A 27,636-nucleotide genomic window follows, 5' to 3' on the forward strand; every position below is an offset into this window, starting at 1 on the left:
ATGTAATTTTTTTTATAGATACATAGAATTTTTTGATGAATTATAGACACATAAAATTAAACTTATGACATTTGTTTTATAACGATTACTCTTTATTATTAGATTAAGACACCAATTAATTTTTTGTGTAAACGAGATTTGAATTACAAATCTTTCTTTTTAACGATTATAAATTTTATCAATTGAGGTGACTGGAACTCATTAATTTAAAAATTAAAAATATTAAAAGTATTTTAGAATACAAAAGTGTACATAATTTCGTGATATCCACATATCTCTTTTTTCAACTGATTATAAAATTTATCAATCATTTGAGATAACTGAAATCCGTAAATTAATTAGGTTAAAAATAATTAAAAGTATTTTTTTTTCTCCTAATGGGGAACAAGATGCAAAAGATTATATAATTTTTTTCCCAGCATGTCCATTGGCACAAGTGTGGTCAATGTGTGGCTGTGAATGATTATAAGTTTTATATGTTGGACTAACTGAAATCTGTAAATTTAGAAAGTAGAAAATATTAAATTTTTTTTTCCTCATGATGAATAATAGAATATAGAAGTATACATAATTTAGGGATATCCATAGATTTTTTTTTTCAACGATTATAACATTTATCGGTTAAGATAACTGAAATTCGTAAATTAATCAGGTTAAAAATAATTAAAAGTATTTTTCTCTTAATGGGGAACAAGAAGTTTATATAATTTGTTATCAGCGTGTCTATAGGCACAAGTGTGGATAATGTGTGGCCAGGAGCGTTAGCTGGGCCAAACACGTAGCCTCATGTAAAATCATGGGGTTAGAATGGTTTTAGAGGCCTGCTTTGCGTCGATTTTAGATTAGAATTTAGGAAGAACTTATTATTTACCACTTTAGGTTTTTTTTTTTTTTTTTTTTTTTTTTTTTTACAAGATAGAATTTCTACCCTACCCTAATATAAGTGTATATGTGTGTAAAATTTCCTTCTGGAGGCTTGAACTCTGACTCTTGCACCAACCATTTTAGTGAAAAGTTGACATTTTATACATAAAAACTTTCTAGTGATTTTAATAATAGATGACTTTCTAGTGTTTCTAATATAGAGACATTGAAAATGGAATGTTCTTTTTTTTTTTTTTTTGGTTATTATAATTATTTTATTCTAGAAGGAAAAAAAAAAAAAAAACTAAATGTCTTTAATTATTTGGTTAATCCCATCATTTTGTTTTTCCTTAAAATAACAAAAATCATGTCATTTTTCAGTTGTTAACAACCGGCTAGTTTTGTAGAAATCCTTATTCAAAAGAACTAAAAGAAAGAAGGCGTATTAAAGTAGTAATTTGTAGTTAAATAGGAGTGAATACTAATATGAAACTTGAAGTCTTCAACCATAAAAAGAAGATTTCTTTTTTGTTAAAGACAAAAAAGAAAAAGAAAAAGAAAAAAAAAAAGATAACCATTCCTTTTCAGTCAAGATGGATATACAAGATATTTCTGTTTTTGGTTACCTCACTAAATTGAAATCCAAGTAAAATACATATTTATATACATAAATACTTATACACGCCAATACCTTCCCTTTCTGAACAGAATGTAACTTAACTTAACTTACCACTAGTTCTCAAAAAAATAAAAATAAAAATAAAAACACGAGAGTCATCCAGTCTCTTCATTACTAGCACAACACAACGCAACAGAACACGCTCTCTTTTTCTCTTTGTTGTTTGTTCTTTGTCAGAGAGAGAGACGGGGGGGGGATGAGGAACTTGGATACGGGTACGGATCTGTTTGACCCGAGAACGGGGATGGAATCGGAGTTCACCAGAGGTAGTGTATCGGCTTCTACAGATGCTGATTTCGCGTTCGCTTTCAACGATAGTAACTTCTCGGACCGGCAGCTCCGGATCGAGATTATGGGCGACCCGCTCGAGAACCGCGCCGATAACGAAGGTTGTACAAGTATCTGTAACAGTATCGCCGATTGGGCTCGCCATCGGAAGCGGAGGCGTGAGGATATCAAGAAAGATACTGGTAACAGTTTTTTTTTTTTTTTTTTACTTTTCATTTTTTCGAGTTTTTCTGTTTGGTTGCCGAGAAAGTTTTGAGAAAATTAGGGAAAAACTGTATTTCAGAGTTTAGACTAAAGTTCAAGTTAGTTCTATGAGTATTTGTTTCTTTGCTTAAAAGATTGTTTGATTAGCTAGGTATCGGTCTGGGTGAGGAGAAGTTCTGTTCGGTTTGTGAGAAAGTTTGGGAAAATAAATGAAAATGAAGTGTTTGATGTTGTTATAAAGCTAAAAGATTTTAATCCGATTTTCAAGGGTCCTGTTTGGTTTATGAGAAATTTTGTAGTTGCTAACTTAATGGGAAAATCTAGTAACAAGTTAAATTAAAAAAAAAAAAAAAAAAAAAAAAAAAAATGGTGCAAGATCTTGTTTTAAAGCTTATATGATGTTATAAAAGTAAAAAAGTCTTCATTTGATTGAGTAGTTCTCGTGGTGTTGAAGAAAGTTGAGCATTAGAAAAAATCCTAGATATCAAGTTGGTCGGTCAGTCCATAGGTCAATGTTGTTTTGGTTCTTGGAAACGAAGAACGTGTTTTGGTGGAGATGAAAAATACTCAACTCAGGTGGTGAATGTAGTCTTATAATTCTAAAGACAATATGAAATTGAAGAGAAATTTAATGTGTGTTTTTACCATCACTTTCAATGCAACCCATATGGACTGTCTCTGGTTAAGATTAATATTTGAGGAGTAGACGGTAAGAGTAACTCATCAAGTTTCTGTTTGGTTTCCGAGAAGATATTTCAGAGTTTAATGGTTGGTGTTTTTGGGAGGAAATCGGGAAATTAGAATTTGGATTAGGTTAAACTTTGAGTTAGTTCTATGAGTCTGTTTGTTTGCTTAAAAGGTTGTTTGATTACCTAGGTGTTTATCTGCTTGATGAGAAGTTCTGTTTGGTTTGTGAGGAAGTTGGGGAAAATAAATGAAAATGAAGTCTTAGATATTGTTATGAAGCTAAGAGATTTTAATTCAATTTTCCAAGGTTCTGTTTAGTTCATGGGAAATGTAGGGAAAAAATGAACTCTTAGTTATTGGCAGTCATGAAGCTTAAGCTTTTCTTTTTTATTTTCTTGTGATATACGTACGTTATGAGAAAATCAAGGAAAAGGTAAAGAAAAAAAAAAAAAAAAGAGCGTAAAATGTTATTTTAAAGCTTCAATGAGGTTATAAAATAAAATCTTCATTTGATTGACTAGGTCTCTTGGCGTGGGATAAAGTTGAGCATAAGAAAAGATGTTTAGTTAGCGAGTCAGTTGGTCAGTCATTGTTGTGTTGTTTATTGGAAATGAAGACCATGTTTAATTAGAGATGAAGAAAAACTCAACTCAACTGATAAGAAATCAAAGAAAAATTAATGCTTTTCTTTCGCCATCACTTTCAATGCAACCATGTGGGCCATTTTTTGTTGAAATTAATATTTGAGGAGTAGATGGATAACAGTGACTCAACCAAGTCTTAATCCCAACTGTTGGGGGTTTTTTGATTTCAACTCTTTTGTTTCTTAGGGAATTGCAGTAATGAGGGGTCAAAACGGTACGAGATAATTGTTTCCCTATATCTTTTATTGTAGGATTCCTGTGAAGATGAGAAAGTTGGCTTTTTGAGCCATATGATTGTGCTGGAAATACTTGAGAGTTGACCTCTCATTATCTAGGAACCATGGTTATGTTCTTTTGGTGTCATTCAGTTTCTCTGCAACTAAAAAGTGCTATTGCCGTATATTTGTTTTAGTGACATATACGTTTAATTTTATTGTGCTGGAACTTATCAAAAGAAAAACTTTAGATGTATTTACGATTGAAGTTCATTATATGTATAAAAACTATACTTAGAATGCAGCCCTTTGTTTCCCTTGTGTGTGCACCTTTTTGACGTCTCATGCCTTGAGCAATGCAAGGTCTTGGCACCTTAAAGTTGCCTTTTGCCTTTGACTACATTGGTAGTAATAGCTGCTTCATAACAGTTTTCTGTCATTGGTAGACTGGAATCCTGAATTTTGATTGGTGGGTCTGTCTATTAGCATGCATGCTTGTACTTTTTGTTTGTTTCATTGTGATTGGCGTCTATGTTTATGTTTGTGATGTGATGTCTTGCCCTATTCATGTTAATTAATATTTAATGTTTTTTTGCAGTTGTGGATCTCACTTCATGTGCTGAGGAGCAAATTTTGAACGGTAACCAGCCCGATATGGACGATTGTGGGGGCTGTGAAAATCCTGATGAGGAAGCAGTTGCAATGATTGAAGAATCACCTTCAGGTTTGAAACAATTTTATATGGTCCTTCCATCTTAATCTTGTGTTTTTTTTTTTTTTTTTTTTTAAATTTAAAATATTTTTTATCTGAATTCACTAAAATGTTTTGCTTGATCTTAGTCCTTCAAAATTTAGGCCAATGAGCTGTATGTCAACTCGCACCTCCTCCCCTTATAAGTTCTAGGTTGAGAGGGAAGTAGTGGGTTCAAGACCCATAAGGTGCACGTGTAACTTACCACTAAAAAAGAGTGTAGTAGTTTTCTTATAAAAAAAGTAACTTACCACTAAAAAAAAAGTGTGACCTATCTAATTAGAACTTCAGCAACTCAGCAAATTTAATATCATCTGAACATTAACTAGAAGGAAGAGGCAAAGAGGACTGACATGTATAAAATATTGTTCTTCTTGCAGCTATAGAATATTGTTCTTCCACTAAGTTCATTTTTTTAACTTTTTTTGTGGTGGTGTATGTGTTTAATCGGGCTTCTTATTTTTGTAGGTGATGAAGCTGCAAATAGCAATGATTCAAACTGGAGCATGGATTGTTCTACTGTTGTGAGAGTTAAAACATTGCATATCAGCTCTCCTATTTTGGCAGCCAAAAGTCCATTCTTCTATAAGGTTACTATAAGGTGTTTTACATATGTTTACCTGTGATAGTTGTTAGATGGTCTTTTAATTTCCTTCTTATTTATTGTAGTTATTCTCAAATGGGATGAGGGAGTCAGAGCAGCGACATGTAACCCTACGCATCAATGCCTCTGGTATAAAAAAAAATATATATATATATATATATATCATAAGCTTCCCATTTTTTACTATTATCCTTTACCTTTGTGAAAACTATTAACTTATTGTTGTGCATGTCAAAGTCAAATTACAATCATGCTTCTTTTCCCGTTGCACAGAGGAAGCTGCTCTCATGGAGCTCCTAAATTTTATGTACAGTAATACTGTGTCTGTTACTACTGCTCCTGCTTTGCTGGATGTTCTGATGGCTGCTGACAAGTTTGAGGTTGCTTCATGCATGAGGTACTGTAGCCGACTGTTGCGCACTATGCCCATGACGCCTGAGTCTGCTTTGCTCTATCTGGAGCTTCCTTCAAGTGTCTTAATGGCTGATGCTGTCCAACCATTGACTGACACAGCAAAGCAGTACCTTGCTAGCCGCTATAAGGACATCACTAAGTAAGTTCCAATTTACTTGCACTATATGACTGGATCTTCATTACTTTTCCATGTCTTCTCTTTCTTATATTTCCCTTTTTTGTTTTTGTTTTGTGGGGTGGGGGGTTTGGTTGATATGAACAATTAAAACTGGATCATACTTTACCCTTGCATATATATGCCTTTTGTGCTTAGCAATTTTCTTTGGTGTTGGCGTAAGATTTGTATTTTTTTTGTCTTACTTCAGAATATGATATTGCTGTCACGTTAGTAAATTTGTATTATTTTTTGTCTTACTTCAGAATATGATACTGCTGTCATGTTAGTCGTTTTCTTCTTCACCTTTATCATTGAATTATTTATTATGATTATGGTGAATGAGTTTTATCAAATGAAGAATAATGTTAGTAAGACCTATTAAAGATTTTCCAAACATATTAAAGAAGTTCCAAACATCTTTTTCATCTGTTTTTCTTTTATTAACCCATCATGCGATTTCACTCTTATTTTCTTGTTAGTCAGTTAGTGTCATTACACTTCATCTTTCCATGAACAAAATTCCAAGATTTGTTGTTTGTGGCTATCCCATAAAGGCATAAACTTCTCCAAGCATTTTATATGTTGACCTAGCAATTTCTTTACACCTATATTTTTGAGCTTGGTAAAACAGGCATGAACAATGTGTCGATGGCATCATGATTAAATGAGCACAATTGTTGTCAAACCAGTTTTTTTTTGTTATTTCTTAATGAATTACTGCTATTGTTCTTGTCGTTGTTTTCTTAATCATTGTTTTAAATAAAATGCGATTTGCCTTCTGGGAGGCAACTCATGTTTGGGTTTCGGCACTTTTACCAGGTTCCAAGAAGAGGTGATGGCCTTGCCTCTTGCTGGAGTAGAGGCGATATTGTCCAGTGACGATCTCCAGGTGCCATCTGAGGATGCTGTATATGATTTTGTGTTGAAATGGGCTAGGGCTCAGTACTCAAAACTGGAGGAGCGGCGGGATGTCCTAGGCGCACGCCTTGCACGCTTCATTCGGTTCCCTTACATGACCTGCCGGAAGCTTAAAAAGGTCTTAACCTGTAATGACTTTGATCATGAGATTGCATCCAAACTTGTGCTTGAGGCCCTTTTTTTCAAGGCTGAGGCCCCACACCGGCAACGCGTTTTAGCTGCAGAGGAGTCCGCCACCTTGAATCGTCGCTTTGTGGAGCGGGCCTACAAATATCGCCCTGTTAAGGTGGTAGAATTTGAACTTCCCCGGCAGCAGTGTGTGGTGTACCTGGACCTAAAGCGCGAGGAGTGTGCAAATTTGTTCCCCTCTGGACGTGTGTATTCTCAGGCATTCCATTTGGGTGGCCAAGGATTCTTCCTGTCAGCACATTGCAATATGGACCAGCAGAGCTCATTCCACTGTTTTGGGCTGTTTTTGGGGATGCAGGAGAAGGGATCAGTGACTTTTGCAGTGGACTATGAATTTGCAGCAAGATCAAAGCCAACGGAGGAGTTTGTTAGCAAATACAAAGGCAACTACACATTCACTGGGGGCAAGGCAGTTGGCTACCGAAACTTATTTGCTATACCATGGACTTCCTTCATGGCTGAGGATAGTCTTTACTTCATAAACGGCGTCCTCCATCTCAGAGCTGAGCTTACCATCAGGCACTGACTCCTCTTCCATTCCATTTTTCCGGAACATTGCTAATTTGCTGCTCTGGTTGGTGGCTCTAACCTTTGTTTTGTTTCTCCCTTGCCCTTTTTCTCTTAACTTCAAAGGGACAAAACTTGTAATATCCAGGCACAATGCACTAGATACTTTGGTTAGCACTGAGGTTGAATGATGATTAGTAATATTCCTTTTGTTCAGGACCTACTTGTGCTCAGAAGGGGAAAAAATGTAAATGGGTTTGAGTAGGTAGCAGCATCAATGTTTCTTTCATTGTAGAACTGTTTGAGATAATGTGATATTTTCACCTCAATTTATGTCTTCTATCTAGATTGAAGAGCAAGCAATAGTGTATATCTCTGTCGATTTTTGAGGTACCAGAATCAATTTATGCAAGTGAGGAGTTCAGAAATAGGATGAGGATCTTTCTTGTCGATAGAGAAATATTAAATGAAAGGAAAGAATATTTGATAAAAGTATAGTGGGAGGGTAAAGTGTAGTGTTGTGCTTGCAACTTGCAACTTCTCTTTATTCATTAGAGGGAATAATTTTTTTTGAGATTTCATGACGTAAATTTGGAAATCAATTGTCAATCTCTGGGAGAGTTGGAAATAGGAATCCAAATTCTCGTATACATCAGGGAAAAGCAAAATAGGATAAAACTGAACGTTAGCTTGTGGAAGTGTTTTTTTTTTTTTTTGGGGGGGGGATATGATAATCTTTGTTAGAAATTAGGAATACATATTTCACATAAGCAATATTAGTCTATACTCTAATAGATCACAACTTTTTTTAATCTTATAATTTTCGTCAATTTTAAAGAAATACAAGATGTTACAATCAATTTCTTAAAAAATAATAATAATAATAATAATAATAATAATAATCAATTTTAAAAGTTAAAAACACTAAGCAAGATATGAATTTGTGTGTCTCTAAAACGAGTTTGATCACTGGTAGGTGCTGATACACCCAGCAATCAATGTCCTGACGCAGCGCTTAAAAGCTTTTGACAAGTCAAGGAAAGACCATTTTTCATTTTTGTCCAACAATCTACTAGCGTTCTTTTTTTTTTGGCAACCCTTTTGAACCCTACACCTGTACATCATCGCCAATAGCACGTAACCCTCCAGCAAAGTCTACAAAAAAAAAAAAAAGAGGAAAACTTCGTTTGAAATTCTCTCACTTTTGTATCTAACCGTCCAGGTTGGCTCTAGGAAAAAACTGATATACTCTTATTTAATAAATAAATCCCGTCTTTTTACCCAAAAAAAAAAATCACTTAAGTTTATATATTATAAATGTAATAAATAAACTTTAAAATCTATAAAAAAAAAACCATATTTGATATTTTCAAGAATAACAAATTAAATCTTAAGATTCTACAAAATTAAAAATCAAACTATAAACCTATATTAAACTCTAAAATCAACCCTTTTTAAATGGAATGATTAAAAAAGAGAGAGAGAGAAATAAGAGAAAATATTTGTAACGTTTTTGAAAGTCATAGTTTATTTATTTATTTTTAATTCAAAAATTATAAATCTATATATATATATATATATTAAAAGTCAAAGTTTAGGAAAAAAAAATCAAATTAAAATCTAAATTGAGATGATTTCAAAAATTTTTAAAAATACGCCTAATCTATCTTTATTCATAAAAAAAAAAGGTTAAAATTATAATTCAACAAAATTTAAAACAAAAAAAAAAAAATGTTAGAGAAGCATTTTTCTTAAAAATTAGAATACACTCTCTAATTAAATATATCTCACACTCTCTAATTAAATATATATCACAAACATTTGATACATTTTTTTTTCTAAAAATTAGCACATTGTAATTACTTTTGAAATTATAGAATTTTATTTCTTATATTCTAAAAGAAAAATGTTACATATATCTCTATCTATATATATAATACTTTCACAACAAATTGTAAGTGGCTGTTATGAGTTAACAGAAAAGTAATTTAAGTGGTAGATTTAATAATTTTTTTTAAAAAAATAAATAACAATTTAACACATATAATTTGTTGTGAAAATATTATAAAACTCATGAATTCTGATTTTAAAATTTCAGAATTTAATTTATTAAAAAGTAACCAATTAAAATATATTCTCATAAAAAAAATTAAAATATATAAATTTGGGCGAGATTTTATAAATAAAACCGCAGTCATAGTGGAAGACAGGCAGGCAGGAAGGCAGAGAAGCAAGGGTAAAACCGGCAGTGGACAAAAGCAAGCAGCCTCAAATTCCATCACCTCACACAACACAACGCAACCCAACTAGTAAAATCAACTTCATTCCAACGCAACAACACAACACCAACAACAACAACAACAAGAAGCAAAGAAGAAGAAGAAGAAGAAGAAAAGGTATGCCGAAGAACAAGGGAAAGGGAGGAAAGAACAGGAAGAGAGGAAAGAACGAGGCAGATGACGAGAAGCGCGAGCTGGTGTTCAAGGAAGACGGACAAGAATACGCCCAAGTGCTCCGCATGTTAGGCAACGGTCGATGTGAGGCCATGTGCATCGACGGTTCCAAGCGCCTCTGCCACATCCGAGGAAAGATGCACAAGAAGGTTTGGATCGCTGCTGGGGACATCATCCTCGTTGGTCTCAGGGATTACCAGGATGACAAGGCCGATGTTATCCTCAAGTACATGCCTGATGAGGCTAGGCTCTTGAAAGCCTATGGTGAATTGCCTGAGACCACTAGGTTGAACGAAGGTATTGCTGGCGGCTTGGATGAGGAAGACGAAGCTGCTGGCGATGATTATGTTGAGTTTGAGGATGAAGATATTGACAAGATCTGAGATTTTTATTCTCATCTGGGTTCGTCTTTATTTTTTGGTTTTGATCATTTCTGCTGCTGTTGTATGATCATATCATCATCATATGTTGTAACCTTTTTATGTGTCATGTTATAGACCCTTATAATAATTTGGAGCCTGTGCTGTTTGGTTCTATTTTTAATTACTTGTTTTTTTTATATAAAAGAAATCGTTTCGATTAATTGTTTGTTGATTTGATTTGATTTGATTTTTTGTTGATTATTCGATAATTGGGGAAGGGGGGATTTGAATCCTGGACGATTTGGTTGGAAATACTAGGAAGTGCTAGTTGAGTTGAGCTACAAGGCTCTTGGCTGTTGTTTTGGTTTCTGATAATACTCAAATTGCAATTGCTAATTGGTTGTTAGTAGTGGCAGTCAATGAAACTCATTTAAGTCTTGTGCAATTGAGCCTCAAAGGCAGTAAGGTTACTTATTCAGTCATTTGCTCTTGCAATTTAGCCATAATTAGTGGAATTTGAATGGCTAGGTTAAAAGGCTGAAGTCTTAGCAACTAACTGATAACTTGTTTGTGTTATTAACTATTTGTGGTAACCCTTCCTGGTTGGTTTACAGGTGAGTCTGTTTGTTTATAAATGTTTCTGCCATTGGAGTTGAATTTATATCACATTTTGTTCTTCTTATCGTATTGTGCATCATGTAATCAGCCACTGCCATTGACTTAACTTGCAGGATTTTCACATTTTGATTCTGTGATCTCTTGAGTATTGTTTGTTTCACTCCTTCTTAAGCAACATGCCTCAGAGTTACAATTTTCCAAATAAATTTAGAATTCCAAGCCACTCTCTTGAGATATGGTCATATGGTGCTGAGAAGTTAGAATAAGTTGCTTGTTCATTAGGATGGCATCTACGCTGTTGGAAGTACTATGTATGTTTTCTACTTACAGGGAAAAAAAGGTACTATGCGTGTTTTCTTCTGATATTCACTCTTTAACAATCTTGTAGAAAAATTTAACTTTCATCACTCTAAAGTGGGAGGTTCTCTTTTGGTTTTCTCCAAGTATTTTCTGCTCTTAAAGAAGGAAAAGAAAAAAATCTGGCTTCAAACTATACCCTATGGAATATCCATTCCCATGCACCAGTTCAATATAAAAGACAGACTTCATTTCATCTATCTCTACCGAAAAATTAGAAAGGTTTTGGTGGACTATGGTCATAGCACTTCCTAGGAGAAACATGTTGATTAAAGTTGGAAGAATGTTGACTACTTTCTGATAAGAACTAACAAGAATTTTGAGTGTAAGATTATAAAGCAAAGCAGTGGTGGTGCAGAGAGAGATGAGCTGAATCAGAGTCTGTTTAGGTTGGTGCCCTTTGATTCTTTGAATAATAGGTCTGGTAGAGGAATTCCATGAATTCTTGGCAATTTCTACTCTTAAGGGAATGATGGAACCTGTGGTTTAATAGAGGTCTGTAGCACATATGCTGCTTGTTTTGCTGTGTTTTTTGTGTTGTGGAACTGAATGTGTAAAAATTGTTTTAAAGAATTATGAGAGAATTAATAATGGTGTGATTGGGTAGAGGAGATTTGTAAGCAGAATTTGGATACCGGACAGAATTTAAGTTCGTGTCAAATAAAATTCCTTGTTTGGGTGAATCATGAAAGGAAATTTCAAAGCTCATGGGGCAGTTTTAGACAGAATTTGAGACAGGTGAGTTACACATAGAAAATTCCTGGTTTCTCCCTCTTTCTTCTGTCAAAGTTCAAACCCTCAACCAAATTAATTTTTGTCCCTTTCTCCATTTCATTCACCTCCACCTCTCTCAAACTTTATCTAAAATTTCCTCATCTCTGCCCCAATTTAAAATCCATTACAAAACCCATTTCTACTAATCCGCCCTTGTCAGATTCTATGGCTTTCCCACCTTGTCCTCTTCTGCAGCACAACCATCATAGGCACAGCTTGACTTTGGTTTCAGCTGGTGGAGGTGGAGGTGGAGGTGGAGGTGGAGGTCTAGTCCTTCGAAATTTTCCTTATTCAAGTTGGGTTGCCAGCAGTTCATCGGTGAAAGTTCATGGGTTCTAGATTGGATGCTAAGTTGAGGAAGCTAGGGCTGAGTCTGAAGCATGAATTAGTTACTCATATATCAAAAATAAGATTATATATATATATATATATATATAAATTTTGCATTGTTTGTCTAATGAGATATTGTTTGATAATTAATTCATTGCGATGTTGCACCTGGGGTTTGCTATTTGGATCTCAACCAATTTTTGCAGGGATGTTGCCCCATTCTTGTGATAGATCGTAAGCTTTTTCAAGAAATTCTTGGACCTAGCCTAGTTTGGTGTCTCCACGTTTTGGGTTGAAGAGTATGTATATATTTTCAACAAGTAATTTTTGACTTTGGGTGGGTGCAGACATGGATGTTTGGGACCTTTGGGTATATATTTGGACGCTGATTGATTTTGGATCATAGTTTGTCTTCCCAGATAAGATAGTAGATGGTCTAAGTGTTTTTCATTTCTCAGTTTTCAGTGATGGATATTAAAATTTATTTGTATATATATTGACAAAGAAACAAGATTCAATTATATAACGAGGCAACATCACATTCAGTAGCATCCTTCCCGATCACATGCAGAAACTGATCAGGTAACAACAGTAGTCACAGTACATCAACAAAACCATTCTAGTTATTAACCAAACCCTGGTTTGCTAAAACATGGGCAGCTTCATTGGCCTCTCTTCCTGCCATTTGAATTTTACTTGGTCCATCTCTTTTGCCATTTCCAGAATATCCTCTAGCACAATTCTCAGTTCCCAAGGTTCTATAGGATCATATTCCCTGGTTGTGGCTTTGCAGAGTGCATCAAAGCATCTCTTTGAGTCTCTCCCCCCTTTTAGCTTTCTTAACTTCAGCAATTGAGCCATTGACATTGCCCATCTTGTGGTCTTTGCGTCAGGTAAATTTACTGAGGTTTTGACTTCCAGTTTAGTGCCAGCAGCAACTACATATCTCCCACAATTTCTTCTTACTACAGCATCACAATTAATCGTGAAATAGCCAAGGGAGGTGCTTGCCACTGAGTTATTTACCCGTCTTCTGTTGATCTGAAATTGCAATATGCTCCTGAAATTTCTTGTCTATCACAGCTAGCATGACATTGATATTGACTTCAGCCTGCTGAAACATTACTTTGTTACTGATGCTCCAAATTTGTTCCCAAATAATTGATTTCATGGTCTGGAACTGAACTGCAGGGATCTCATTAGGAATCAGAGCAGTAGATGGCTCGACAACCCCATGCACTAGTTGCAAGATTGACACAGTAGGCCAGTAGCCGATTTATAAGCTCCATCTTCCCCCAAACCACAAAGCTTTCACCACTACGCATTCTTATGCAAACTAGATTCCTCCCCACATTTGCATAAAGGGCATTTGGCATCAAGTTCTTGTCCCAACTCTTGTAACCTACATTTAGTAGGCAGAATGTTTTGAGCTATTCTCTATAGTGAGAATTTAGAGGGTAAGGAACATGCAACACTAACTTTGGACTTCAAAGAAAAAGGTTCTTTGGAGGCCCGGCTACCCCGAATTAGCCAAAAATCCTGTTTTAGTTACATCTCCTAGGATCAGTATGGGTGGATTTCGAAGTTTCTTTATTGAACCTAAGTTGTTTCAGTTGGTGGTTGAGGAAGGAGGGAATTTTTTCTTCCTTAAGATTTTTGAACGGGGAAAATACTACATGCAATCGGTTTTCATGGGCAAAAGTGCAGCTCTTTGGATAATGCGGAATTTGGAACACACCATGGTTGGGGTTAATCTTAAGCAATTTTTCACTTTCAGGGAAGGTGATACTACCTACACTTTGCAACAGGGGTCTAACTCGTTTGGGCAGTACTTATAAGTGATAGAGCTTAAGGTAGGTGGGTTGTGGCGTACTGTCATTATTCCTGTCGAAAAATTACAACAAGGATGGAGAACTTTTGGGATTGAATTAAGAAAAATATTGGAACCTTCTCAATATGCATTGGGTGGTTTGAATTTTGTCCCATACAGGTCTAAGCAGATCCCAAAATTTAGTGCTGCCAGGTCTTATGTGGAAGCTGCCAAAGCTCCAGTGTAGGCAAGGTTGAAGCCTGTTCAGCAGCCTTTCATCAAAGAAAAGGTTAAGGATGGTATCGTGAAGAATATTGTGGAGCTTCCAAGTGACAATTCTCGCACATAGGTTGTTGTTTCTAAAACTCAGGCCGGAAGTTTTCCCCAGGCAGCCGTGTGTGGTGGTGAGGGTGGCGGAGGTGGTATTAATGGTAAGAATAAAATTGAGGAGAAAATCCCGGAAGTAAATAATCTTAATATTCCTTTGAAGTTCAATTTGAATTCAAAAATTGTTGAGTTTGGAAAGTTACGTGATAGTAGGAAGGCACGTTGGTTAGGGAGAGGGCTGATTGTGAATGTGAATGAATTTGGAAAAAGGTGGGTATCTTAGGATGGTGTTAAGGGTGGTAAGCAAGCTGGCAAATGGGTAGCATGTAATAATGCCCAAAATACAATAGTGGGACTGGGCCCATCCAAGTAGACAGCCCAAGCTCTATTAGGAAATAAAAAACCCATTTTGGGCCTAGGTTTGTTAAGCCCACTTAACTTTAAGGCTGGTGAGAGTTCCTTTAGTGGACCAAATGCTCTGGAGCCTTCTTATCAAAATGGTATCTCTATTCCGAGTTCAGGTAGGAGTGAACTCACTACCATGAAGGAGCTTGAGAGCTCAATGGTCTCACCTAACACATCAGAGCAGTTTGCAATGTCGCCGAAGGTACAACATAGCCCGACGCCATTCACTCAGCCACCCACTATGCCGACAGGAGCATCAATGGTGGCCCAAGCCTCCCACGCACCACTATCGGCGATCAGTGCTCCGAGTGGGTCAAGGTTGGTGTTGGTGGTGTCCTCGACCACAATTTCGGAATCAGTAATGACCTTTACTGACCTGATAAAGTCGGCGCTGGTGTCTTTGACTTCTCAAAAGGCATCAGACTATGTGGGTTTGGAAGGATCGGCTATTACTAATAGTGATTCTGATTTTGGGGGAGCTAATCTACCTAGTCCAACTATTAGGGAATTGGTCAGAGATTTGGATAAGTCTTGGGGTAATTCCAAAGACTGGATACTACAATTGTGTGATGGAAGGCAAATAGTGCTTCCATTGTCACTATATCAGTCTCCAGATTGTATGTTAGTCTGCTCAAGCTTGGAGGGAGAGTGTGTACTAGGTAATGCTTCTATTACTAATGAAAGGCAGAGGGGTAGTTAGGCAAATAAGGGTGAAGGGCTAGTAGAATCTTCGTTTGTGGTTCTTGGGTTAGAGAATGAGATGTGGGAATCTGATGAAAGGTTAAGGTTTTGTGAGAGAGGTGATGAGCCATTAGTTGTGGTACCTTTGGCCACTGAAGGTCCTTTGGAGTCGGTGTCTAGTCATGTGAAGGAGATTGGGTGTAAGGAGAGTGGGGATAATTGTCAACTATCACAATGGGTAACCAATAGGATAAAGGCTTTCAAGAAATCTATGGGCACTTTGTTGGAAGGTTTTGAGGAGCAAATTATAGGATTGTTATTAGCTATAAAGGCCAGAAAAAAATATAAACAGAAACTTGTGGTGGGTGATCAGATGAAGATGGTCAACTCAGGCTAGAAAGGCCAACAAGAGTTGAAAAATTTGTTGTCATATTTGAATGTTGAGTATGATCCAAATAAAGTAAGGAGTGCAAGTATTGAGCAGGCTGTTGTGCCTTATCAATGAGTGTGAAGATTATTTCTTAGAACGTCAGAGGCTTGAATGAACAAGATAAGAGGCTCAGGGTTAGAAATTTGATTAGGAAATGGGGGCCAGATGTGGTTTGTCTTCAAGAAACCAAAATGGGGCTGATTAACAAAGTGGTAATTCGTAGCTTGTGGAGTGGCCAACATGTTGACTGGTCTTACTTAGGTTCTTGTGGAGCTTCTGGAGGGGTGTTAGTGATGTGGGACACTTGGGTAGTGAATAAGATGGAGGAAGTAGTGGGGAGATTTTTGGTTTCTTGTAAGTTTACAAGTGTGTCAAATCAGTTTGTTTAGGCGTTTACTAGTGTTTATGGTCCTAATTTACATCGTGGCAGGTGGTTTTTACGGGAGTAACTTTGTCGCTTGAATAGCTGGTGGAGTGTTCCATGGTGTGTAGGTGGTGACTTTAATGTGGTTAGGTTCCCTTCCGAACGATTGGAGTCTAATTCTTTCACTGCTACTATGCAGGAGTTTTCCAATTTTATTTCGAAACAGGGTCTCATTGATCTGTCATTGCAAGCGGGTACTTTTACTTCGTCAAACTCTCGAGAAGTTGGTTCGAAGGCTAGGTTGGACAGATTCTTGTTTTTGTAGATGTGGAGGATAAGTTTCCTATAGTTTCTCAAAGACGGATATCTAGGTTGTGCTCGGATCATTTTCCAATTGTCCTTGAGGGTGGATCTTTCCAGAGAGGGAGTAGGCCATTTAGATTTGAGAATATGTGGCTTAAGGATGAGGGTTTTATGGATAGGGTTCAGTCTTGGTGGGAATCCTATCGATTTCATGGTGCACTGAGTTTTGTTCTAGCCAATAAATTAAAGCTCTAAAAAAATGATTTGAAAAAATGGAATGTGGAGGTATTTGGTCATGTTGAAGATTGGATTAAAAAATTGTGGAGGACCTGAGTGTTCTAGAGAATATGGAGGATAGTTGGGGTTTGTCAGCGGAGGAAACAGTAGAAGTGGGAAGAATTTATGATGAGTTAGAAAAAGCTTTTTTGTTGGAAGAAATATGTTGAAGGTAGAAATCTAAAGTTCTCTATGTTAGGAAAGGAGACAGGAATACTAAATTTTTCCACCGTATAGCTAACTCTCACAGGAAGGTTAATTCTATTGATAGGCTTATGGTGGATGGGGAGTTGTCTTTGGACCCGGCAGCTATAGCAGACTGTATCTCTTAGTTCTATAGGCAGCTTTATTTTGAGGATGTGGCTTATAGACCTGTTTTAGATGATGTGGATTTTTCTAGTATCTCGGTGGAAGGTGCAAGTTGGCTAGATAGGCCTTTTGAGGAGAATGAGGTGTTTGGGGCGATCAATGATTTTAATGGTGATAAAGCACCTGGCTCAGATTGCTTTTCCATGGCATTCTTCCAGTTTTGCTGGTGTGTTTTGAAAATAGAAATTATGGTTGTATTCCACAATTTTCATACTCAGGCGGTGTTTGAGAAGAGTCTTAATACTTCGTTTCTTACCCTTATTCCCAAGAAAGTGGATGCTGTGGAGGTAAAGGACTTTCAGCCTATTAGCTTAGTTAGTGGGATTTATAAGATTATTTCTAAGGTGTTGGTGAATCGGCTTCGTAGGGTGGCACATGGGTTTATTTCAGATTCACAAAGTACCTTTGTGAAGGGTAGATAAATTCTGGATTCTGTCTTGATTGCTTCTGAATGTATTGATAGTAGATTTAAGTAAGGAGTTCTAGGTGTGTTGTGTAAATTGGATGTGGAGAAGGCGTATGATCATCTGAGTTGGGACTTTTTTATGTACATGCTTCAGTGTTGTGGTTTCTTAGAAAAATGGAGAAAATGGATAAGGTATTGCATTTCAACTGTAAAGTTTTCCATTTTGATCAATGGTAGTCCATCTAATTTCTTTGGAAGTTCTAGGGGGTTTCAGCAAGGGGACCCATTATCTCCATTGTTGTTTGATATTGTGATGGAGGCATTAAGTCGTATGTTGGATGTGGCTGCCTCCACTGGGCAATTCTTAGGCTTTTCTGTGGGTAGTACGGCAGGTCCATCAATGATGGTGTCTCATCTTCTATTTACAAATGACACTCTGATTTTTTGTGATGCTGAACCTTATCAGATTGCTAATTTGAGGGCGATTCTTGCTAGATTTGAGGAGGTGTCAAGGCTTCGTATTAATTTGGGGAAACATGAGTTGGTACTTGTTCGTGGGGTGCACAATTTGGAGGCTTTTGTGGGTCTGTTGGGGTGTGGGTAGTCTTCTTTGCCTTTGAAATATTTAGGCATTCCATTAGGTGCCAAGTTTAAGGACTTATCTGTTTGGAGTCCTATCCTAGAGAGAATGGAGAGGAGATTAGTAGGTTGGAAGAGAATTTATTTATCTAAAGGGGGTAAGGTGACACTCATTAAAAGCTCACTCTCGTCTTTACCTACATATTTCCTTTCCCTTCTTCCTTTACCGAGTAAGGTGGCAAAGTGTATGGAGAAATTACGGAGAGATTTTCTATGGAATAGGATTGGTGGTGAACCTAAAATTCATTTAGTTAATTGGGTCAAGGTCTATAAGCCTTTGCAGGCTGGGGGGTTGGGTATAAGACATTTGGGAAGCTTTAATTCTGCCTTGCTAGGAAAATAGTTGTGGAGGTATGGCGTGGAAAGTGATGCTTTATGGAGGAGGGTTGTAAAGGAAAATTTTGAGAATAGTTAGGGTGGTTGGTGTACGAAAAAGGTGACAAGTCCTTATGGGGTCAGCCTGTGGAGATACATTAGAAGTGGTTGGTTGAACTTTTCTAAACTCCTTGTATATGATGTGGGGGATGGTACTAGAGTGAAATTTTGGAAGCATGTGTGGTGTGGGTATTGTACTCTCCAAGAGGCCTTTCCGAAGCTTTATTGTCTTAGTAGGTCGAAAGATTCCTCGGTGGTTGAAGTTATGGGTTGGTCTATTGGGAGGTTTCACTGGAATGTGCAATTTTGTTGTCCACCACAAGATTGGGAAGAAGAAGCCTTTGATTGGTTTATGGGGTTGGTCTATTCTTCGACAGTGCGGGGGTTTGCCCTAGATAAGGTTTGTTGGAAACCTACAAGGAATAGAGGTTTTGAGGTTAGAGGATATTATAGCTCCTTCTACCCACCTACTATTGTTTCCTTCTCATGGAGAATGATATGGCAATCAAAGATTCCTCCACGGGTGGCTTTCTTTTCTTGGTCTACTTCGTTAGGTAAGATCTTAACAACAGACAACCTTCGTAAAAGACGTGTGATAGTGCTTGACTGGTGCTATATGTGTAAGAGAAGTGGGGAGTCGGTGGATTATCTTCTACTTCATTGCTCCATAGCTTGGGAGCTATGGTCTTTGGTTTTTTGCTGGTTTGGTATTCAATGGGTTATGCCTCATACTATTCTTGAGTTGTTTGAGGCTTGACAAGGAAAGTTTGTACGACATTGTCACATTGATGTTTGGAGATTAGTGCCTCATTGCTTGATTTGGTGCATTTGGCGTGAAAGGAATGCTAGAAGTTTTGAGGGTTGTGAACGTTCTTTGCTAGAGATTAAGTCTTTTTTCTTGCACACTCTCTTTGAATGGAGTGTAGTCTTCTCTCATTTTTCTTGTTCTTCTTTTCCTATTTTTCTTGATAATTGTACTTTTTTTTCTTGATTTGTGTCCCCATAGTACATCCCCAATGTACTTGGCTTGACACTTTTTCTATTATTAATAATATTCTTACGTTATCAAAAAAAAAAAAAAAAAAAAAAAGAAAAAAGAAAAAAGAAGCTATTCTCTATAGTAGCGTGTTGTTACCTTTCATCTATTTTCAAACTCCATAGCTTTCTCCACACTGATCTTTCTGTACTGCACAACACACCTTGTTGCAAAAAAAATGCTGGAACTCTTTATGAACTTCCTTTGCGCATTTGCTATCCACAGCAATTTATCTGGTTTGTTTTTCATTGAGAGGGGACCCTTCCAAATGGCACATATTGATGCATCATTAAATAGTTTCTTGTAACTTCACTAAGTCCCACTCTCCTTTCATGGAATCAATTAGTTCACTTTGATTGACCACTAAGGGCTGTTGAGCCACTGAGTTGTGTCTCTAGGAGTGGGTTCGAAATTATCCAACCATGGCACCTAGGTCAAGGTGTCTTCCCAAATTCTGACCTTTTGCCCATTGCCAATCACATAGCCCGCTTCTTTATTTAGAACTTACCTAGACTTTTCAATTCCCCGAAAAATAGTGGGATTTCTTTGTCTATGTAATATTCAATCCATATAATGAAATTAGTATTTGATGGGACTTTAAATGATGGGATCCCATTATTTTATAATGCCTATGTAAAAATCAAACTTCCCATTCAAACAGAACATGATAGCATTGAACAAAGTGGAAATATTTAATATTTTCTAACTATCTGGTGCATGTGCATTCCACTAGTTAATGACTAGTTAATTTACTATCTAATACATGACTTATGGATCACATAATATTAAATTAACTTTTTTTTTTTTTTTTTTTTTTTTTAAGAAGGAACACAAACAGACAACACACACAAGGAATGGGGACAAATGCATAATATTACACTAGCTTGCAATTGAGGCCTCTACATGTCATTGATGCATTACAACCCATCCAAGTCAATTGGGCTTTTTTTTTTCTTTTTAATTTCCTTTTTCTGTTTGCAAAGTTAATTCGGCTTTGGAATTTTAAAGTGCCTACTTTGCAACATAATATTAAATTAATTTTAAAGGAGAAAGGCCCATCACAATAGTTTGCAATTGGGGCCTCTACATGTCATTGATGCGTTGCAACCCATCCAAATCAATTGGGCTTTTTTTCTTTTTTATTTCCTTTTTTATTTGCAAAGTCAATTTGGCTTTGGAATTTTAAAGTGCCCACTTTGCTACTTCTAAGGTAGGATTTAAATACATATTCCAACTTCATGGGTAGTAGGTACAATTTAAATAAATTTTAGCATAAATTACATTCTAAATCCTATATTTTAAGGTGATTTCAAATTAAATATTACTATATAATTAACAATTTCAAATTATTCTGTAAAGTTTCACTAACTTCAAAAATTTTTTTTGACTAATTTCAAATTATCTACCTTAAAATCATATAAAATTAAACTCTAAATTCTAAAATTTTAGGGCTAGATTCAAAGGCTAAATTTTTCAGTTTGATTTAGGGATTTATTTTGATACAATTTTCAAAATACGAAGTTCAATTTGAAACTTACTGAACTATAGAATTTAATTTATAACAATCTTAAAATTTATCTTCTAATTTAAAATTTTGATAAATTTATGTTTTTTACTTTAAAACCCTCTAATAAATTATAGAGTTTTAAACTTTAAAATATAATTTACCTTCAATTTTTAAGCAGCCTTCATATTTGCATCAATTTTTTTAATCGTGTATATATATATATATATATATATTTATTTATTTATTTATTTTTAAAAATATCGAAAGTTTGTGCCAATCGTGGGCCACTACACTTAGATTATTGATTATTCAAACCTACAAAAAGTATGGCACATGCCAGCTAATTATCTGTGACTGGAATGATATGCAAACTAGAAGTCTAAAATGACCATACCACAAGCTATTTCATTACATTTCAATCCATTACAGTATAAACAAAGTTTAGCTATAAACCAATTTGGAACTACGTCTTCTAACCTACTACGTGGTGAATTATTATAAGATTATTCAAGTGTATTATTTAAACAATTCACATTAATCATTAATGAAGTCATGTAACTAAATTACACATGGGCGCATAGTGGGTTGGAGGAAAATTACTCCAATTGGTTTGAAGCTTCTAACCATATTGTTCAAGCAGTTTGCAATATTGGATTGAATCAAAATAAATCATGATGGATTTGAACATGTAAAATCCACTAATTGGGCAAAAAAAGACACTAGTTATCAGAAACCATACATATGCTTTGACCATCAAAAGCCACCCAAACAAACAGGTTATAATTACCAGAACATGTAGTCCTAAATTCAGCAAGATTATTGCACCAGTCAATTGGTCCTTGGTCTCCCACCTGAACCCAAAAATACAGGTCCATGACTTCCAGTTGCCACTTGTGAAACAGTTGAAGTTCTTCAGGCTTAAAAACATAGCTCCATCTGCAGCACAAGGGATAGCATAAGAAATTTTATCCAACGAATTACAATTATGAGACAGGAAATAAAAAATCAGCAAGTGCCCTTGCACCCCTCCCCCTCTCCCCCCCCCCCCCCCCCTAAAAAATAATAAATATTCAATCTTGGTCTAGTACTATTGTCATAGCATCATCACATCGGGAGGTAGGCATGCACGCACGCGAGAAGAGTGGGATTAGAAAGAACACAAAGGCTAAAGCAGATGCATAACAGACACAGATCATGTGTATTAAGCAACAAAAGTAGCAATCTAGCATCTCCTTTGGTGCTTCTCAAAGATTATACTTACCCTTAAGAGTCCAAAACGATTTAACACAATCACAATCGAAAAACTGAAAAGTACTTAAAAATAAATAAATAAAATAAAGAGAGAGAGAGAGAGAGAGAGAGAGAGAGAGAGAGAGAGAGAGAAGATCAATTTGTTTCAAGCAAAACAGTAAGTTTTATCGTACAATTTCAAAGAAAACTAGCATGATCCCAGTTTCAATAGTTTCTGCTAAATTCAACTAAGCTTAATACCTAGTTTCAATGCTTTAGTAATTAAAAACTATAAATATTAGAACTGTCCTATCCCTCTTTAGCTCAATAACAACTCAAATAGCAGGCCCATGCACAGTGGAGAAGCAAGTGATCAACCAATTTCCCATCCCAATGGCACATGTAACAACACATTACAGAGAAAACTACGCTTTATTTACTTTCTTAAAATCTAAATTGACCATAACAAGTTCTAGTCAAAAAGCAATTATCACAAAACAATACCAAAACGACTAGAACTATCACCCCCAAAAAAAAGAAAAGAGAAGAAGTTAAATTCATTTCAGAGACAGTATAATCTGTTAGCTTTCCAAAGCACAACTAGGTTTTAAAAATATTTAAACTATAGCTTCACTTGGTTTCTAAGATAATAATATAGGAAGAAAGAAAACAGCTACAAATGTACAAAATCCAATGCTCAATTTTGTGCAATACAACGATTTATTAGTTTAATTTAACTATTCTTCCAATTTTACTCTCATTCTGTTCCCTCAGCTCCCTGCCTCTCCCCCCACCCACCCCCCCTCCTGCCCAAAAAAAAAAAAAAAACACAAATGTTTAGCCACTAACATCTAAGACTTTCTCATCAATAAAACAAATCAATTACAAACATAACAAACCAATATCTTAAAGAACCAAAAAAAGGGAATTCTATAAGTGAATATTTTTTTATTAAAAAACAAATTAGTTTCCTCCAAAATTTTGAGTGCCCAAATTGTTAAAAAATAAAAAATAAATAAAAACCTTAGAAAAATACATATGCTATAAAAAAATTTCAAAACTTTGGCCCCACCCAAGCACCAGCGTGGCTATACCACTGATTACAAATCAAAGCCCATTTCACAACATCGTGTGCAACAAAGTTACCTTCCCTAGCAGCCTAGCTACATAAAAGGCTGACCAAAAATAGTCCATGTGGCCTATGAACAATCAAAGTAGTCCATCTACACCCCCCTACCCCCACCTCCCCCCCCCCCCCCCCCCCCCCCCCCAAAAAAAAAAAAAAGAAAAAAATGTAGCAGCAATCACATTTCACCAAAACATATTGCCTTCCTCTGCAAACCTCCATAAACACTTAACCAATATGGCTTGGTTAAAAAGTGCTTAGTTTCCTCCAACCCTCCATATTTTATCAGGGAGAAAACCCTATTCCAATCCACCAAATGTTATTTAAATTCGCCATCCCCTCACCCCTATGCATGTACCCTCATATATATATATTTTAGAGAGAGAAAGAGGGGGGGGTATGTGGTGTGTGGTGTGTAAAAAGTAAATTTATCAAGTAACATGTTATGCCCAAGAAGCATTTTCACATGAATTTTCATTATGTTAAGAGATAAGTATCCAGTACCCATTCATACAATAGAATCACAATTACATGGGATTAGACAACTGACCAAAGGACCATGCATTATGTTTCTGTCCTTAGTGAGCTGGCTAATTCATTTGGATATTTACATAAAATATATTGCGTTACAGTCAGATAACAACTGACTTGCTTCATTGTTGTTGTAGACTACGGTTCTACATGGAAGCGTTCTTTTGAAATATAAGTTAAGGTAAAAAAGGAACTTCAACAAGCAGCATACCATGTCCAAGAAGCAATTCCAGGTGAATTTTCATTCTATTAGGTAGTATTACAGTGTTTTAGCAATTTGGTAGCAACTGACTTGATCCATTATTGTAGAACTACAGTTCCAGTTGTGAGCTTCTCTTTGAATATAGATTAACTCAAGGCAGTGCTAATTTTCTCTTTTTTTTTTTTCTTTTGGGAGGGGGGAGGGTGACTTCAACAAGCAAGATAGCATGCCCAAGAAGCAATTTCACATAAATTTTCATTTTTTAAAGAGCTCGAGTATCAAATAATTATACAGACAATAGAATCACAATTTAATGAATCTTTTGGGTTCTCAACTGACCAAAGCACCATCTCAGTTGAACAGCCTCACTGAAAAAATTCAACAAATAGCTGACAAGAATTTTTTACAAACACACACACACACAATGAGTCTTGAAAAAAATGAACCAAAAGCTTTTATCTCACAGCATGTCACAAGAAACAAAGGCAATTCCATTTAAAAAAACCATGATTCTGTCCTCAATTTAAATGATCCCAGGCTTATTACCTTTTTGTTTTACACATGTCATATAAAAAATCTGTGGTACAATACGGTCAAATAACAACTGACATGCTCCATTGTTGTGTAACTACGGCTCTAATTGTGAGCTTCTCTTTGAATATAGATTAACTCAAGGCAGTGTCAAATTTTATTTATTTATAGTTAAAACTTAAAATAACTTTAACAAGAAACATATCATGCCCAAGAAGCAATTTGACATGAAATTCATTCTGTTGAGTGCCTGGGTACACACAATTAAAGGATATTCTTAGTTGGACAATTACATGAGGCTTTTTGGTTCTCAAATTATTAAAGAAAAATTCTTAGTTGAACAGCCTCACTGAAAATACTGGACAACTAATCCAAAAGAATTGTTTACAAGGATACACACACTCACAGGCCCTGCACGAGCGCGTGTGGCGGGGGGGGGGGGGGGGGGGGTGGACAAATAAAATCTTTTATTTCACATGTTATAAGAAACAAGGGAAATTCTATTCAGAAATAATTATAACAAGAACCACTGTACTAATCACGTCATGATTCTGCCCTCGGTGAAAATTATTTCAAGCTGATCACTAATTTATTTGGATAATATAAAATATATTGCAGTATGGTCATATAACAATTCACATGCTCTATTTATGCATATCTACAGTTCGACTTTTGAGCTTCTCTTTGGAAATAATAGATTAACTCAAGGCAATGTTAATCTTCTTTTCCTTTCTTTCTTTTCTTTGTTGCGGGAAGAGAAGGGGGGGGGGGGGGGGGGGGGGTGTGGGATGAAAGCTAAACTCTTGGGCTTGGAATTAGCAAACTTTCCAGTCTATATGAATGCTAAACCAACCTGGTGTTTCCCATAACTTATGTCCTAATTCCATCCCTAAGTTAGGTAAACAAAGGGTCCTAAGCAAAGTATCAAAAACATGTTTCCATTGGAGGCAGCAATGGAGAGAAGATTTGATAATTAGATGGGTAAACAAGGGGTCCTAATCAGAGTATCAAATCCTGTCTCCATTGGAGGCTGCAATGTATTTACTGTAACTTTTCTATTCTATTTGGTTGCAAAATCCTTAGACCTTTCAAAGCATTTAAACTCAGGATATGAATTACGTGCCTCCCAAGATTTATGTACAAATTCCTGCTCCTATAATAATGGGATGGAAAGTGAGATTGTGGGTTCAAGACTACTGGGTGTGTGTAAAAAAATGCTTAGTTGTCCTGCAGACCTAACCACTTGGTAACATTGTTAACACTCAAACAACCCTAAAATACAACCCTAATGATTATTTTATGAGTGGACTATAATATACAACCCTAAAATTTCAGCTCAAACATTCCCAGCAAGACTTTCTTTAATTTTGGTTATTTCATTTGTCTATCAATCAAACCTTTAAATTCACAGTAAAATTCACACATACCCTTGAAAAACCTACCAATGCCATAAACTTAAATAAATATTAAACATTAAAAAACTAATAAAAATAAATAAATAAAACCTGGGAATTGAGATAATCTCATCTCATCTCATCTTCTCCTTGCCACTGCTCTTCTTGGCGGCTTCCATGACCTTATCAATGTACCCTTCAATCGGTGGAGTCAATGTGGCCATGAACCGATTGGCAGGAAACGGAGTAAGGTCCGGTACCAATGCAGCAGCTCTAAGCTCCTCCGGCAGCGCCTCAATGGCATCTTTCTTCAACCTAAGAAGGGTAGACTCAGCGGCCTGCCTCGCGCGATGCCTCCTCATCAAAACCCGACTATACTCCTTGGCCAACCGCTTGCCATCCTCAGCAGTGAGCTCATAGTTGGGAACCAAGTCAGCATCCACAATCCCAAGCGAAATGAGATCCAAGCCGGGTGTCCCCATGATCTCCTGAAACACTTCCTTATCCTTCTTGGAAGCCTTCTTGCTGTTCTGCTTCTTCAAGATGTCGAGCTCGCGCTGGCGCTCTTTGCTGATGAGTCCCAATTTCTCTCTCTGAGCTTCGCGTGCTCTTTCTCTGGGGTTTAAGTAGCGAATAGGAGTGGGAGCGTTGAGACATAGTTGCTCCAATCGGTCTTGTCTCTCGAAACCTTTTCCGGGTTTGGGTGATTCAGTAGCGATGGTGCCTTTTTTGGTGTTGGTTCTTGTTCGCTTCAAGAGTTGGCCTGATTTCATTTTGTCCTTTCCCTTTGCGGTTTTGCTGACGCCGCATTTTTGGAGGAATTGGTGGCTCGATGATGATGATGTTAGGGAGTTGGGTTTTAGGATTCGAAACATGATCAGGAGAGGAGAGAGCAAGGAAATTGTTTTTGGTTTTGGTGGTAGTGAGTTTCCCTGATGAGTCTTGAGACTTTTGGAAGAAGGAAGAGGGTTTTAGCTTTAAGGCCAAAATGACAAAATTCACCTTTCACTCAAAAATTTCAGCAAAATCCTGATGCTATGAAACTATATAGTAAAATGCTCATATTTTGAAACTCAATTTTTTAAAAATCGAATTTCAATAAGAAACTTGAATTCCTTGAAAATTTTCAAATGGAACTCAAGTTCCATATATATATATATATATATATATATATATTTTAAGTTTAATTGTCTATAACTCGATTTTCTACCAATTGAGTTTTATATTGAAACTTAATTTTTAGAAAATTGAGTTTCAAAATAGGGGCATATCACTAGATAGTTTCAGAACAAGGATATTTTGCTGAAATTTTTATATGAAAATGGTATTTTGCCATTTTTGCCTTTAGCTTTAAGCCTGCCCCACGAAATTCCCAATTTAACCCTGCATTAGTTTAAATAAGTCCAATTCACACACAATACAACACAAAGTTAAGGGTGTGTTTGTTTGGAAGTGAATCAATGTGGATGGAAAACTTTGAAGAGAAAATGAGAAAGAAAACTTTTTTTGGAGTGTATTTGGTTAGGTAGAGAAGAAGGAAAATAAATGGTAGAACCCAGGTGTTTTCTTCCCAAGCCCACCAAAATATTTTCTCTCCAAAATAGAAAAAAAAAAAAAAAAAAAAAAAAAAAAAAAAAACTAACTGAGTGGAGATAAATTTTTTCTTAATTGACAAAAAT

The 27,636-nt window shown here is 36.1% G+C and overlaps 3 protein-coding genes across 3 annotated transcripts; 2 read left to right on the top strand and 1 right to left on the bottom strand.

Moving 5' to 3' along the window:
- Positions 1–1,615: 1,615 nt before the first annotated feature.
- LOC126721189 (BTB/POZ domain-containing protein POB1-like) lies at positions 1,616–7,450 on the top strand. Its single transcript, XM_050424217.1, has 6 exons — positions 1,616–2,013; positions 4,180–4,305; positions 4,801–4,922; positions 5,002–5,065; positions 5,210–5,489; positions 6,327–7,450. Exons 1-6 carry the CDS (start codon positions 1,740–1,742, stop codon positions 7,138–7,140), a joined length of 1,680 nt encoding a protein of 559 aa, XP_050280174.1. The 5' UTR covers positions 1,616–1,739; the 3' UTR covers positions 7,141–7,450.
- Positions 7,451–9,359: 1,909 nt separating this feature from the next.
- LOC126721192 (eukaryotic translation initiation factor 1A) lies at positions 9,360–10,157 on the top strand. Its single transcript, XM_050424220.1, has one exon. It carries the CDS (start codon positions 9,520–9,522, stop codon positions 9,955–9,957), a length of 438 nt encoding a protein of 145 aa, XP_050280177.1. The 5' UTR covers positions 9,360–9,519; the 3' UTR covers positions 9,958–10,157.
- Positions 10,158–21,459: 11,302 nt separating this feature from the next.
- LOC126721191 (uncharacterized) lies at positions 21,460–26,962 on the bottom strand. The gene is made up of 2 exons (XM_050424219.1): positions 26,069–26,962; positions 21,460–21,879 (listed from the first exon to the last, which is right to left on the bottom strand). Exon 1 carries the CDS (start codon positions 26,830–26,832, stop codon positions 26,092–26,094), a length of 741 nt encoding a protein of 246 aa, XP_050280176.1. The 5' UTR covers positions 26,833–26,962; the 3' UTR covers positions 21,460–21,879; positions 26,069–26,091.
- Between the last annotated feature and the right edge of the window lie 674 nt (positions 26,963–27,636).

The sequence above is a fragment of the Quercus robur genome, chromosome 4 (assembly GCF_932294415.1).
Source record: "Quercus robur chromosome 4, dhQueRobu3.1, whole genome shotgun sequence".
NCBI classification, from domain to species: Eukaryota; Viridiplantae; Streptophyta; class Magnoliopsida; order Fagales; family Fagaceae; genus Quercus; species Quercus robur.